The 15,516-nt window shown below is 47.1% G+C and overlaps 1 protein-coding gene across 2 annotated transcripts in view; it reads left to right on the top strand.

Annotated features, from left to right (window-relative positions):
* The window catches only part of XPNPEP2 (X-prolyl aminopeptidase 2), a 132,134-nt gene that overhangs the window by 53,461 nt on the left and 63,157 nt on the right, over positions 1 to 15,516 (top strand). For both annotated transcript variants that reach the window (XM_083160339.1, XM_083160338.1), the window contains 3 exons: positions 6,105 to 6,209; positions 7,985 to 8,044; positions 9,968 to 10,044. In XM_083160339.1, coding sequence (XP_083016465.1) covers positions 6,105 to 6,209; positions 7,985 to 8,044; positions 9,968 to 10,044 — 242 coding nt within the window. The remainder of the gene's footprint in view (positions 1 to 6,104; positions 6,210 to 7,984; positions 8,045 to 9,967; positions 10,045 to 15,516) is intronic.

The following is a 15,516-nucleotide window of genomic DNA, read 5'->3' on the forward strand; positions in this document are numbered from 1 at the left end:
ACGATGATTTTATGCACATCTTTGGTCCGCGGTAATGCGGACCTCTCCCGAAATCTTTTCGTTTTTTTTTTTTTTTTTTTTTTCACTGCGCATGCGCGATGACGCCCTGCCCTACTTTGAATATGCCCTCGTATGCCACACTCCTCACCCACCCTTATTCCATCTATCTGTCACAGTAGTGCCTCACACCTAAAAAGCCTCCTGCTTGCTCTGTGCCTCACACACACACACCTCGCCCATGTGGTCAGACCGCCCTGCCCTACTTTGAATATGCCCTCATATGCCACACTCCTCACCCACCTTTACCCTAATCCCATCTGGCACACAGCTCACTGCACAGTGCCTCACACCTCAATGGATCCTGGTGCCTCCACAAACACCCTCCTCACCCACCTTTACCCTAATCCCATCTGGCACACAGCTCTGTGCCTCGCACCTCAATGGCTCCTGGTGCCTCTTGTCCACATAAAAAAACCAGGACAACCGTTACATTCACCTCCAGAAGAATTACCTTACACTTTACCCTGACAGGACACAACAGTTCGCCAGCAATATAAGGCGAATTATATGGAAGAGAAGCTGAGCGCTGCGAGTGTTAATACATCACACAGCGCTTCAGCTACAATGCTGTCCAATGGGAGGATGTTTCGCGCTGGAAACTCCGCGATACTTCAACCCGGCGGAGTTTTTTCAACAACAGAAAACGAAAACTTTATTAATACATCAGGCGAACAAGTGACGAACGCGAAAACGGGATGTCAACGCCACGGTAAGCGTTGATACATCCCGCCCAGAGAAACTGCGCTATTATAAATACATTTCTAGTACACCAAGAGTGAATGCACGTACCCAATAAAAATGGAGACTGTTTCAATATAAATTAATATACAATTTATTTCTACAATTGAAGATATGAGGTAGGCGGCCACCTATAAGAATTAATTATAAAAAATACATCACATTAGTGATATGCAAATTACATATACATTACATACACATTAAAATAATCTATCAAACCTATGAAAAATGCTTTTGTAAAACAGCTAAATGTAATTCTAATCCCGATCTGAGCCACAAGGAATTGGACAAATTGATATCAGATGTAAATCTTTGCCATATAGATTAGTTTTCCATAGAAAGAATGTAATAGCCGGCTTGTTCCCGTAGTGATGCCGGACCACGGCTCTCACAACGGGGAGTCTTTTTAGAAATACGGTATCTCACCACAGGACAGTTTGTTCATTAAAGGATGATGGATTGAACGGTGCACGGTATGCACATCTCTCACCTGTGCTTCCGTGGTAGTGAGTCATGATCAGTGTGAATTGGTGGAGTGTCCCGCTGAGAGGAGGCCGACAGGTGGACCTTGCTGGTAGAAGCGGCTAGCGTACCTCTCACACACATGTGCCATAAATCCTGCTCCTCCTTGCCTTCTCCAGAGATAGGGCCAGATGCAGTAAGCTTCAAAAAGTGATAAAATGGAGAGTGATAAACAACCAGCCAATCAGCTCTTGCCTGACATTTTTCAAACATAGTCTGTGACATGGCAGGTAGGAGCTGATTGGCTGGCTGTTTATCACTCTCCATTTTATCACTTTTGAAGCCTAGAGAATCTGGCCCATAGACTGCAAGCTGCGGCTGAGGTGACTTGGAAATACGGAAAGCCATGTGGTTGGATGGCAGTTGGCTGTTGTGGCAATTTGTAATAATTTTTCAAAAGTCTTGGGCTGATGAAGAAATAAAACCGGATGGCTGGGTCGTAGCCACTGACGCGTTTCGCCCTCCAAAGGGGCTTTTTCAAAGAATGTAAACTGTCGACATAGACTAGGGAAACATGGTCAAAAGGTCAACGTAAGAAAAATGTCGACTTGAAAAAGATTGACGTGCAGTTTTGCGTGTTTGGTGTCTATGTCGACATAGGTTGACATAGTCACCATATAAGTGTATCGCTGCGCTCAGCACACTATTATATTCAAACTCTATGTCCATTTGGATGGTATAGAAAGTATGAAAAAAAAAACACTTAAAAAAATTGAAATATGCATGTCGACTTTTTTTCATGTCAACCTTCGAACCGCATCCCGTTACACTAAAGCTAAATTAATTCAGTTTTTAGTGCAAACAAAATAAGTGTGATTGTGAGTGAGGCGCTGCTGAGTCCATGTGTAGTGATTGAGTGTAGTGTGAGGGAGGCGCTGCTGTGCCCGTGTGTAGTGAGTGAGTGTAGTGTGAGGGAGGCGCTGCTGTGCCCGTGTGTAGTGAGTGAGTGTAGTGTGAGGGAGGCGCTGCTGTGCCCGTGTGTAGTGAGTGAGGGTAGTGTGAGTGAGGCGCTGCTGTGTCCGTGTGTAGTGAGTGTAGTGTGAGTGAGGCGCTGCTGTGCCCGTGTGTAGTGAGTTAGTGGTGTAGTGTGAGTGAGGTGCTGCTGTGCCCGTGTGTAGTGAGTGAGTGTAGTGTGAGTGAGGCGCTGCTGTGCCCGTGTGTAGTGAGTGAGTGTAGTGTGAGTGAGGCGCTGCTGTGCCCGTGTGTAGTGAGTGAGTGTAGTGTGAGTGAGGCGCTGCTGTGCCCGTGTGTAGTGAGTGAGTGGTGTAGTGTGAGTGAGGTTCTGCTGTGCCTGTGTGTAGTGAGTGTAGTGTGAGTGAGGCGCTGCTGTGCCCGTGTGTAGTGAGTGAGTGGTGTAGTGTGAGTGAGGTGCTGCTGTGCCCGTGTGTAGTGAGTGAGTGGTGTAGTGTGAGTGAAGTGCTGCTGTGCCCGGGTGTAGTGAGTGAGTGGTGTAGTGTGAGTGAGGTGCTGCTGTGCCCGGGTGTAGTGAATGAGTGGTGTAGTGTGAGTGAGGTTCTGCTGTGCCCGTGTGTAGTGAGTGTAGTGTGAGTGAGGCGCTTCTGTGCCCGTGTGTAGTGAGTGAGTGTAGTGTGAGTGAGGTGCTGCTGTGCCCATGTGTAGTGAGTGAGTGGTGTAGTGTGAGTGAGGTGCTGCTGTGCCCGTGTGTAGTGTGAGTGAGGCGCTGCTGTGCCCGTGTGTAGTGAGTGAGTGTAGTGTGAGTGAGGCGCTGCTGTGTCTGTGTGTAGTGAGTGAGTGTAGTGTGAGTGAGGTGCTGCTGTGCCCGTGTGTAGTGAGTGAGTGGTGTAGTGTGAGTGAGGTGCTGCTGTGCCCGGGTGTAGTGAATGAGTGGTGTAGTGTGAGTGAGGTTCTGCTGTGCCCGTGTGTAGTGAGTGAGTGTAGTGTGAGTGAGGTGCTGCTGTGCCCATGTGTAGTGAGTGAGTGGTGTAGTGTGAGTGAGGTGCTGCTGTGCCCATGTGTAGTGAGTGAGTGGTGTAGTGAGAGTGAGGTGCTGCTGTGCCCGTGTGTAGTGAGTGAGTGTAGTGTGAGTGAGGCGCTGCTGTGTCTGTGTGTAGTGAGTGAGTGTAGTGTGAGTGAGGCGCTGCTGTGCCCATGTGTAGTGAGTGAGTGTAGTGTGAGTGAGGCGCTGCTGTGTCTGTGTGTAGTGAGTGTAGTGTGAGTGAGGCGCTGCTGTGCCCGTGTGTAGTGAGTGTAGTGTGAGTGAGGTGCTGCTGTGCCCGTGTGTAGTGAGTGTAGTGTGAGTGAGGTGCTGCTGTGCCCGTGTGTAGTGAGTGAGTGGTGTAGTGTGAGTGAGGCGCTGCTGTGCCCGTGTGTAGTGAGTGAGTGTAGTGTGAGTGAGGTGCTGTTGTGCCCATGTGTAGTGAGTGAGTGGTGTAGTGAGAGTGAGGTGCTGCTGTGCCCGTGTGTAGTGAGTGAGTGTAGTGTGAGTGAGGCGCTGCTGTGTCTGTGTGTAGTGAGTGAGTGTAGTGTGAGTGAGGCGCTGCTGTGTCTGTGTGTAGTGAGTGAGTGTTGTGTGAGTGAGGCGCTGCTGTGTCTGTGTGTAGTGAGTGAGTGTTGTGTGAGTGAGGCGCTGCTGTGTCTGTGTGTAGTGAGTGAGTGTAGTGTGAGTGAGGCGCTGCTGTGTCTGTGTGTAGTGAGTGAGTGTAGTGTGGTGCTGCTGTGCCCGTGTGTAGTGAGTGAGTGTAGTGTGAGTGAGGCGCTGCTGTGTCTGTGTGTAGTGAGTGAGTGTAGTGTGAGTGAGGTGCTGCTGTGCCCGTGTGAAGTGAGTGAGTGTAGTGTGAGTGAGGTGCTGCTGTGCCCGTGTGTGGTGAGTGAGTGTAGTGTGAGTGAGGTGCTGCTGTGTCTGTGTGTAGTGAGTGAGTGTAGTGTGAGTGAGGCGCTGCTGTGTCTGTGTGTAGTGAGTGAGTGTTGTGTGAGTGAGGCGCTGCTGTGTCTGTGTGTAGTGAGTGAGTGTAGTGTGAGTGAGGCGCTGCTGTGTCTGTGTGTAGTGAGTGAGTGTAGTGTGGTGCTGCTGTGCCCGTGTGTAGTGAGTGAGTGTAGTGTGAGTGAGGCGCTGCTGTGTCTGTGTGTAGTGAGTGAGTGTAGTGTGAGTGAGGTGCTGCTGTGCCCGTGTGAAGTGAGTGAGTGTAGTGTGAGTGAGGTGCTGCTGTGCCCGTGTGTGGTGAGTGTAGTGTGAGTGAGGTGCTGCTGTGTCTGTGTGTAGTGAGTGAGTGTAGTGTGAGTGAGGTGCTGCTGTGTCCGTGTGTAGTGAGTGAGTGTAGTGTGAGTGAGGCGCTGCTGTGTCTGTGTGTGGTGAGTGAGTGTAGTGTGAGTGAGGCGCTGCTGTGTCCGTGTGTGGTGAGTGAGTGTAGTGTGAGTGAGGCGCTGCTGTGTCTGTGTGTAGTGAGTGAGTGTAGTGTGAGTGAGGCGCTGCTGTGTCCGTGTGTGGTGAGTGAGTGTAGTGTGAGTGAGGTGCTGCTGTGCCGTGTGTGGTGAGTGAGTGTAGTGTGAGTGAGGTGCTGCTGAGCCCATGTGTGGTGAGTGAGTGTAGTGTGAGTGAGGTGCTGCTGAGCCCATGTGTGGTGAGTGAGTGTAGTGTGAGTGAGGCGCTGCTGTGTCTGTGTGTAGTGAGTGAGTGTAGTGTGAGTGAGGCGCTGCTGTGTCCGTGTGTGGTGAGTGAGTGTAGTGTGAGTGAGGTGCTGCTGTGCCGTGTGTGGTGAGTGAGTGTAGTGTGAGTGAGGTGCTGCTGAGCCCATGTGTGGTGAGTGAGTGTAGTGTGAGTGAGGTGCTGCTGTGTCCGTGTGTAGTGATTGCATCTTTATGCCGGTATGGCTTCAAGCCCTTCCCTGGGGTACAGCTGCCTGTCTGCACGGGCAAGGTTTGAGATGCCCACTTTGTGCCTCTTTAGACAAAACCACCATTCACGACGTCACTGAGACTTGAGCTGGCATCGAGCAAGGTGCAAGTGCTACGTCTGAGAGTGTTCTCCATCATGAACTATTACATTGAAAGTGAAGTGTGCCATGTTGCTACGGTTCCACTGATATTTCATTCCCTAGACCAAGATGGCCGCCGAGGCCACCAGTGAGCATGTGCAGATCCATCAGGAGCTTGTGTGACGGTAGTTTTGCACTTAGCTTGAGTGAGGCCTACAATTACTTTTTCATACTTTTCCATCCACGTGGTTAAGTTCCAAACGAGCGAAGCGTGCCATGCTAGGGTACCCATTATACTTATTAAAGGGTCCATCTCGACAGGTGTTGACATGGACACAATTTTTTTTTTAAAGAAAACTCATGTCAACCTTTGCATGAGTGCATTTTTTCATATAGACCTTTTGATGATGTTGACCTTTGACCCTGTCGATCTGTTGCATGTCAACTTATTGACTGTCTATCTAGACACTGGCTATCTAACAAACCACACCCAGGAGGAGGGACCCACTTCAAGTATCCTCCCCATGCCCCACCCTCCTTTGTTAAAACAGGACTTTGCTCCACACAGTGAGAAACTCCTTTTTTCCGTGTGGGTGCTCTATGAACAGATTGGGAACACCTCATATTTACCCATATTCTGTCAAATGCATGAGACTCAATATTGTCCTATAGCACAATGCACTTCCCCATACACTGCCATTTAGATTTCAGTTTGGACACATCCCACCCAAATCTAACTCTGCATCTGTTACATCTGCCCACCTGCAGCGCAGCATGGTTTTGCCCACTTGCATGTGTCACTAACAAAGATGAAACAGGCCCTGCTGTAAATCCAAATGTTCTGTCCACTAGGCAGAATGGTAGAATGCATAGCCAGACAAGCTCTGTGGGAGGTGGGCTTAAATTTTGGCCACGGAACTGGACACGGCATCGGAAACTTCTTCGCTGTCCATGAATGTGAGTAAATCGCAGAAAAACTCAAACTAATATGTAATAACTTGTATCGCATCTATTCTTGTATCTCTGTGTTGTCTACAGTACAAGCCATCCAAATCGACAGATCTATCTATCTATCTATCTATCTATCTATCTATCTATCTATCTATCTCTGATTATAAAAGTCCATAGGATCACTTAGATCCAAATAAGGGCACTCACCCCAAAAAATTTTTTAAAAAGAAAAAGGTTTATTACTTCACCTTTTCAGAGATTTGTCTCCTTACACGCAGTTAAGTTTGTAGAGGTCGACGTTTCGGCCACGTATGGCCTTTCTCAAGACTCAGCAGCACTAGACAACTGTTCAGTTCCAGAGACCAGGGTACACTGACACTGCCCCCCATTGTGCCTTATATACCATATATCTCATTAGTCTATCAGATACATCTGTGTTCATGTCTACGGTGTCCAGCACAGACCATTCACGGGTCACATGGCTTCACCTCCCCACTCTGATTGGATACCAAATACTCATACATGCCACAACAAACATGGCTGTGCGTTCCATTAGTAAATTTCAATATATCAGCGTCTCTAACATCCATACCAAGTACGCTATGCACTTAGAGCGGTGTTCATACACATTATAGCTAAGCGGCGCCTGAATCAATTAAGCGCAGTGCCACAGGACTAAACTGGCCGCGGTTCCCCATGTCTGCGAATGCGTGTCACTCGCAACAAACATGGCCGTGCGTTCCAAATCCCGGCCAATCAATATGGCCATGCGTGTCACGCCGGTTCATGCAGAATACAGGCTGATAGCCATTCTATAAAGAGACACTCCTCAATATATGGTATATTCGGCAGTGGGGGGCAGTCAATAACAGACCTCACACTATTAATCTGTACATGGCAAGCAGTTATATAAAAAATATAATAAAAAATAAACAAAACAACATATAACATATTTTATGTGCATATCGAGGTGAGTTACACTCTCATATTACACTTGTTCATTCTATCAATTTGCTACTTTTTTACTTTTTATATTTTTATTGGTACTTGTGGATTATCACGGCTCCCATCGCATGCCATCGCATGCCATATATAGTGGCATGCGATGGCATGCGATGCGATTTTTACCGATTTTTGACTTTTTTTTTTACAAAATCTTATGCAATCGCATCGCATGCGATTTTGCACTGACTATCAACGTCGGCGCGGAGTTGAGAATAGAAAGTGTGGCGAGCGCAGCGAGCCCCGCGAGGGGACGCGGACACCTGTGAAGCCCGTGAGGGGACGCGGATACCTGTGAAGGTATCCGCGTCCCCTCGCCACACTTCGGGCTCGGTGGCTCGTTGCGCTCGCCACACTTTCTATTCTCAACTCCACGCCGACGTGGATAGTGGGGGTATGAAAAGGTCGTAGGACGCGTACCGCCGCCCCTCGCGGGCTCGCCACGCTTCGGGTTCGCGTTGATAGTGGGGGTGGTACAGCCTCAAAAATGCCATTTGGGGGCCATTGAACATGTTTAATACTAATGTCAATGCATTTGGATGCTTTTCAGTGCAAAATCATATGCGATGCGATGCGATTTTTTTGCATACGATGGCCATCGTGGGAGCCGTGATAATCCACAAGTACCTTTTTATTTTTTATAAAAACAATTGTGATTATCTATAATCTTTGATTATAGATAAGTTACAGATATCTATCTATCGATCGATCTGTCTGTCTGCCTATCAATCTGTCTGTCTGTCTATCTATGTATTTGAATGCATGTTTGAATATTTTAGGGCCGGTAGGGTTCCAGGCCAGTAACATCGGACTGACCGTCGGAATGTTCACATCAATCGGTAAGTTCATTTACTGCCACTATAATGTAATAGTTTCATACTTTGACAGTAAGGGGCCAATTCAGAGAAGCTTGCACAGCTTCCAATACGGCCCCATTCCCAATGGTGGGGGACTGCACATGCGCAAATTCACTAATGAGCATGTGCAGACCCCGCAGCGAGCGCCTTCGGCAATATTTTCACTCGCTGGGGCACTCGCTGCTTGATTGACAGGCAGGATTTGTTCTGGGGTGGGCACCTGGCGTTTCATGGGCGTGCCCACAAAAACAGTGGACGCGCCCATTGAAGTGCTGGGCAGGCCCCAGTGAATGCAGGTATACCCCTGCCTGACATCACATGACCTCAGCACTCGCCCCCAATCCGCCGAACACGTGCAGCCATAAAGTAAGTCCTGGGCGACCGTTCGGCTGCGAGCAGAGGAAAAGTCATTCGATGGTAACCATCAAATGATTTTCCTCAATGCAGCGTAGCGAGGGGATTCGGGCAATAGTGGGGGCAGTGTTAACCTGCTTGCTAGGCTCCGAATGAACACAGCCTAGCGAGTAGGTCTGAATGACCCCCTCAGTTCTGTTTATGTACACATTAAACTCTCCGACTTACCATTATTATCGCAGTGCGGGTGGCTGATTAATCTTCCACGGAGGGCAGGTGCCTGCAGCCGGCGATATTCACTCTGTCTCTGCCATGTAGGAGAAATAAGAGAACGCTTCTATATAACAACTGATTACTGAGAAAACGTTTCCACACAGGGGACATTGTACTTCTGTACATTGTGATGCAATTACTAAGGGGCAGGCGGAGAGGTGGAGCTTTGCAGAACGATGTAGCAGCTGTGTACAATTATACTAACGCAACAGTAGGGCTTCCTAAATATAAGACACCTTCTGCCGCCACCTGTGCTACTCTGCTGCTAGACCATTGGTCATATGATTAATTACTCAGGGTGTTGGCCCAATAACACTGCCTGGACCAATGAAATTGCATTCAGTAACTGGCTCCGAAAACTGCTCTGACAGGCCCCTATTGTCTGTATGGCTTACTGATGAAACTCAGTCCTCGCCCACAAATGCCTGTAGTGTGTCAATCACGCTGCATTGTTTGTGGCACAAACACAGAAAAAATCCTGAAAAACTGTTTTTCTGGAGATCTGCAAATGCGCTTTGGAATCTGAGCGCTCTTGTGTCAGACCCTACTACGCTGTGCTACTCGGGGCAGAGACGAGGGGGCTTGGGTGGAGGGGGCTGCAGATGGGCCTCTTTCTCTCTTGTGGCCCTACTTTTATCAATTAAATATTGACTGTCTACCTAGACCAGGGGCAGCCAACTCCAATCCTCGAGAGCTACCAACAGTTAACGTTTTCCAGGTCTCCTCACAGAATCACAAGTGAAGTATTTAGCTCCACCTGTGGATTATTTATAATGTGTTAGTCAGTAATGAGTGCACCTGTGTACCTGCGAGGTGAGCTGGAAAACGTGAACTGTTGGTAGCTCTCGAGGACTGGAGCTGGCTACGCCTGACCTAGACATTGTCTATGAAGTAATCCAAACCAGCTTAATCCAGTAGAGAAGGGACCTTCCTTTGGTGTCCACCAGTTGTATAAGATGAATAACGATTGTCACACATGTGTATGGAGTGTTGGGCTTTCTCTGTATGGCATGTTGGGCTTTCTCTGTATGGCGTGTTGGGCTTTCTCTGTATGGCGTGTTGGGCTTTCTCTGTATGGCATGTTGGGCTTTCTCTGTATGGCATGTTGGCCTTTCTCTGTATGGCATGTTGGCCTTTCTCTGTATGGCATGTTGGGCTTTCTCTGTATGGCATGTTGGGCTTTCTCTGTATGGCATGTTGGGCTTTTTCTGTATGGCGTGTTGGGCTTTCTCTGTATGGCGTGTTGGGGTCTCTCATGTCTTCTGTATGTCTCCTTAGAGCCGGGTTACTATCATGACGGATATTTTGGGGTTCGCATTGAGGACATCGCGGTGGTGGTGGAGGCCAACACTAAGGTTTCTATTTCTTTATATATTTTCTTGTTTGTTTTCTCTTTCATGCCGACGGCGTTGAATAATCGTCACCTCGCTCGCACCGTCGCTCTTTTCTGTTCTATTAATGATTTCAGAAACTGTAAGGATTTTGGAGGCCGGTTCTGACCTGCTCATTCAGGTCCGGATTTGTAATTGCCGGGGCGGCTTTAACCTGCTCGCTAGGTTTCAAATATACGCAGCCTAGCAAGCACGTCTGAATCAGGCCCTTAATGTGGCTCAAATACAAATGATTTAAAGAAGAAAGAGAAGAATTTGCGAGGTGGATGCACATCAAAGACAGGAGGAGTTTTTTTACATAGAAAAAAATTGATCTAAAGTTAAACTTTTATTAATCAATTAGAATAAAAAGGAAGGCGGACACTGTCCTGTGCAATCTTTTAACAGGATTGCATAGGATGACCTCCTTCTTCGGCTTGTGAGAATATTTCAGAGGTTAAAACAATATTTTGACATACATCAGGGTTGCCGACCCTCCCGGAATTCCCGGGAGTCTCCCGAAAATCGGGTCCCCCTCCCGGTCCCCCGGAAGGGTGGGCAACCCTCCCGGAATCTGGGGGACTCCCCTGAGCCGCCCGAATCGTGGCATGTAAATGCCGCAATCCGCGGGTCTCCGAGAAGGGGGTGGAGCTAAAATGGCACAATCGCGTCATTTTAGCCCCGCCCCCTCCATGGATATCAGTCATTTTTATTATTTCCCGTCATGGGGGCGGGGCTTAATGACATCACTGTCAAGCCCCGCCCCCCGATCGGGTAAGGAAAGTCTCCTCTCCGGGCTTCTCCCGGAGAGGAGCATTAAAAAGTCGGCAACCCTGACATACATACACACTAGGGTGGCCAATCCCGGGATCGGGATCCCGGGATTTGGCCTAAAAAACACCGGGATTTGAATCCCGGGATTGGACCTTCCAATCCCGGGATTCCGGGATTAGCAGCACATATAAATATCTAATGCCGGGCAGCGTCTGAGCGAGCATTCAGACGCTGCCCAGGAGATCCTGATCCCCGGCCTTCAGTCTGGACTCGGAGCGGGTATGGGCAGCGCAGCGTGACCTCTGACCGTCACGCTGCGCAGGCTGCACCGCCCATATGCGCTTCTGAGTGACTGCGACTGTGCACCTCTGTCTGCAGCACCCGCGGCTCTGCTGCTGCCACCGCCGATGCCACCCGCCCACAGGATGCCTGCCCTGCTCCCGCTCCCTTTACCCGCGGATGTATGCCCTTGCTCCCGCTCCCTTCGCCCACGGATGTCTGCCCTGCTCCGGGCCACCCACCCAGCCATGTAAGTAAATTATTGTGCAGGGCGGCCGGAGTGGGGGGACAGGGCCTTCTGTTACTGCCTGTAAAATTGAGAGATGTCAATCCCGGGATCCCGGGAATCCTGGGATTGAGCATTTTTCAATCCCGATTCCCGGGATTGAAAAAATGCCCCGGGATTGGCATCCCTAATACACACAACATATAGTGTGACGTGCAAATGCATGTAAGAGAGAAAATGGTGTTTATAGGGATTAAAAGAGTTTCCCTTAGACTTGTTACATTTTTTTTATATATTTTTTCTCTTGCTATAGCTTTTCATTCCACATGGGTTGTAAGCTCTTATTGTTGGATACTGTTCGGACATAACAGTCCCTTGTGGGAGAGAGAAGGTGTCTAATGTCCCTTTTTCTTAAATATATATGTAAGGGATTTAGTCTTTACTTGCAATAAATTTTGTACAAGTTTATAATTAACACAATCGGTTAGTTACGAGCCAATAGTTTTTTTGTACACTCAAGAGTATGGATTTTACAGGGATTAGTAGTCTTCTTTTCCACTTTTTATTTGGCTTTCATTCTCTTTATAATGGGTTTGTCACCATCTGGTGGATACCCAGAAAAATTACATGCAGTGTGTCTGCATATCCATTTAACTGTGCAGGATTAATACTTTATCAATTGGTATTCGAATATACTTTGTATCTAAAACACCTATAGTCTCCTGTTTTGGATGACTTTTTACAGTGGCTTCACTCCCTCTCATAGAGCTACTCTCCTTCAATGGAATATGTTTCTTACAGAGCATTCTTATATCAACTATACATATAGCGTGTTTCACAGGCGCCTTCATCAGGACCGCCTGTTGAAGGTCCTGATGAAGCAGCCTGTGAAACACGTGTAGACCCCACAACTTGTTACAATGTTGCAAAATAACGCTATATACAGTTGATATAAGAATGCTGTGAAAGAAACATATTCCATTGAAGGAGAGTAGCTCTGTGAGAGAGAGTGAATCCACTGTGAAAAGTCATCCAAAACAGGAGACTATAAGAGTTTTAGATACAAAGTATATTCGAATTTTAATTTAACTACAAAATTTTCTAAAATGTATTTACTTGAATTTTTGGCTAAGCTCTGCGGGTGCTTACAGTACAGCGGTGCACCCGTTACTTGTCCCTGCTGCTTGTGAATGGACATCTATAACAGTAGATCACCAGGAGTACGGAGCGGCCACTGTGTATACTGTAGTTACACTTTCCATTGGACCTGAAGTGACAGTGGCTTAGCCCAGAATCCTTTATGAAGTTGTAGCCTTTACCGTATGCATTGTGTGTCACTTGTATGTACTATGGACCTGATTCGTGTTTGTACTGCAGGTGGGGCAGATGTAACATGAGCGGGAAGAGTGAGGTTTGGGTGGGTGGGGTTTAAACTAAAATCAAAATGGCACAGGGAAAATATAACCCACACAAATGAACTTTCTCTGCACATGTCACATCTGCCCCACCTGCAGCGCAGAATGGTTTTACTTACAAACATGAATCAGATCCTATGCCACAATTGTTGCTGAGAAATGAAATTAAAATCAGAAGAGGCAAAATGTCACAAATGCCAGGTCACATGCATTCAGTCATACAGTTTAACCCCTTCAGCAGTGGCATAACGATAGTCCTGCAGACCCCCACGGCGCCCACACCTACTCAGCGCCTCCCCGTGACCGTGTGGCCTGCGCTGCTATTGATGCGCTGCACTGCCTGCTGGTGCTGCTTACCGTTGCCGTCACCGCTGCTGGATGTATGGCCGGGAGTCGGGACCCACAGTCTGTGGTCCCGGCTCTCCTGGCTGGCTCCTGCAGTGCTAATGAAAAAACAGCTCACACAAAATGTCCGCCCCCTTAACAGCAGACACTTTTTGAGGACGCTGGGGGCGGACATTTTGTGTGAGCTATTTTCTCATTAGTACGGCAGGATCCATCCAGGAGGAGAGCCGGGATCGCAGACAAGTAGATCTGCGGTCCTGGCCACACATCGGCGGCAGCAACGACAAGCAGCAGTGGGGTTGGGGGGGTGGCGCTGTTTTTATAGTTACGCTACTGCCCTTCAGGTCCAACATCTAGTCAGGCTCAATAGTCCCAGCGCTAGTAGCAGATCCAATGGTGAGCCAGTTTAAAATAAGAACATTAACCCCTTCCCGCCGCAGCCTGTTTTTGCCTTCCTGACAGAGCCCTTTTTTTCAAATCTGACAGGTTTCACTTAAGTGGGGATAACTTTTTTTTGCTTTTACTTATCCCAGTGATTTTGAGATTGTTTTCTCGTGACACATTGTACTTCAAGTTAGTGGTAAGTTTTGGTCGATACAGTCTGTGTTTTTTTGTGAAAAATACCAAAATGTCGTAAAAAATGGAAAATTTAGCAATTTTCAAAATGTTAAATTTTCTGCTTGTGAGACAAATAATCATACCACTCAAAATAGTTAATAACTAACATAGACCATATGTCTACTTTATGTTTCGATCATTATTTCAGCCTCCTTTTAATTTTTTTGGACACTAGGAGGCTTAAAATATGAATAGCAAATTCTAAAATTTTCAAGAAAATTTCAAACACTGATTTTTTTAGGGACCAGTTCAGTTCTGATGTGACTTTGAGGGACTTGTATGTGAGACACCCCCATAAATGATGCCATTTCAAAAACTGCACCCCTCACAGTATTCAAAACAGCATTTTGGAAGTTTGTTAACCCTTTAGGTGTTTCACAGGAATTAAAACAAAGTGTAGGTGAAATTTCAAAATTTCATTTTTTTTGCAGATTTGCAATTTTAATACATTTTTCTAAGGAACACAGTAGATTTTACTAGAGAAATGTGACTAAAAATTGATTCCCCCAATTCTTTTGTTTTCATAAATATCCTATATGTGGCCCTAGTGTGCACGTTGACCAAACCATAGGCTTCATAATAGAAGGAGCACCTACTTGATTTTGGAGCCTCCTTTTTATGAGATTATTTTTTAGGCACCATGTAGGTTTCTAGGCACCATAAGATGCTAAAAGTTAGGAACCCCCCCACAAGTGACCCCATTTTGCAAACTACACCCATCAGGGAATTCATCTAGGGGTATAGTGTACATTTCAAACCCCCAGGGGTTTCACCAATTGTGGTACAACTGGGCAGTGAAAATGAAAAATTAATTTTTTTACACAAAAATGCAGTTCTGGCTCCAAATTTTTCATTTTCACAAGGAATGAAGGAGACAAAGCACCCCAAAATCTGTGCCCCAATTTCTCCCGAGTACGGCAATGCCTCACATGTGACCAAAAAATACCATTTGGGTGCATGGCAGGACTCAGAAGGGAAGGAGTGATTTTTGGATTTTGCAGCTCAGATTCTGGTGGAATGTTGGTGGGTGCTATGTCGCATTAGCAAGACCCCCGAAGCACCAATACAGTGGAACCCCTCCACAAGTGACCCCATTTTGCAAACTACACCCCTCAGGGAATTCAACTAGGGGTATAGTGTACATTTCAAACCCCCAGGGGTTTCACCAATTTTGATACAACTGGGCTGTGCAAATGAAAAATTAAATTTTTTACACAAAAATGCAGTTCTGGCTCAAAATTTTTCATTTTCACAAGGTATGAAGGAGAAAAAGCACCCCAAAATCTGTGCCCCAATTTCTCCCGAGTACGGCAATGCCTCATGTGTGACCAAAAAATGGCAGGACTCAGAAGGGAAGGAGTGATATTTGGGGTTTGCAGCACAGATTCTGGTGGAATGTTGGTGGGTGCTATGTCGCATTAGCAAGACCCCCGAAGCACCAATACAGTGGAACCCCCCCACAAGTGACCCCATTTTGCAAACTACACCCCTCAGGGAATTCAACTAGGGGTATAGTGTACATTTCAAACCCCCAGGGGTTTCACCAATTTTGATACAACTGGGCTGTGCAAATGAAAAATTAAATTTTTTACACAAAAATGCAGTTCTGGCTCAAAATTTTTCATTTTCACAAGGTATGAAGGAGAAAAAGCACCCCAAAATCTGTGCCCCAATTTCTCCCGAGTACGGCAATGCCTCATGTGTGACCAAAAAATGGCAGGACTCAGAAGGGAAGGAGTGATATTTGGGGTTTGCAGCACAGATTCTGGTGGAATGTTGGTGGGTGCTATGTCGCATTAG

Source organism: Crinia signifera, chromosome 9 (genome assembly GCF_055691185.1).
Source record: "Crinia signifera chromosome 9, ASM5569118v1, whole genome shotgun sequence".
Lineage (NCBI taxonomy): Eukaryota > Metazoa > Chordata > Amphibia > Anura > Myobatrachidae > Crinia > Crinia signifera.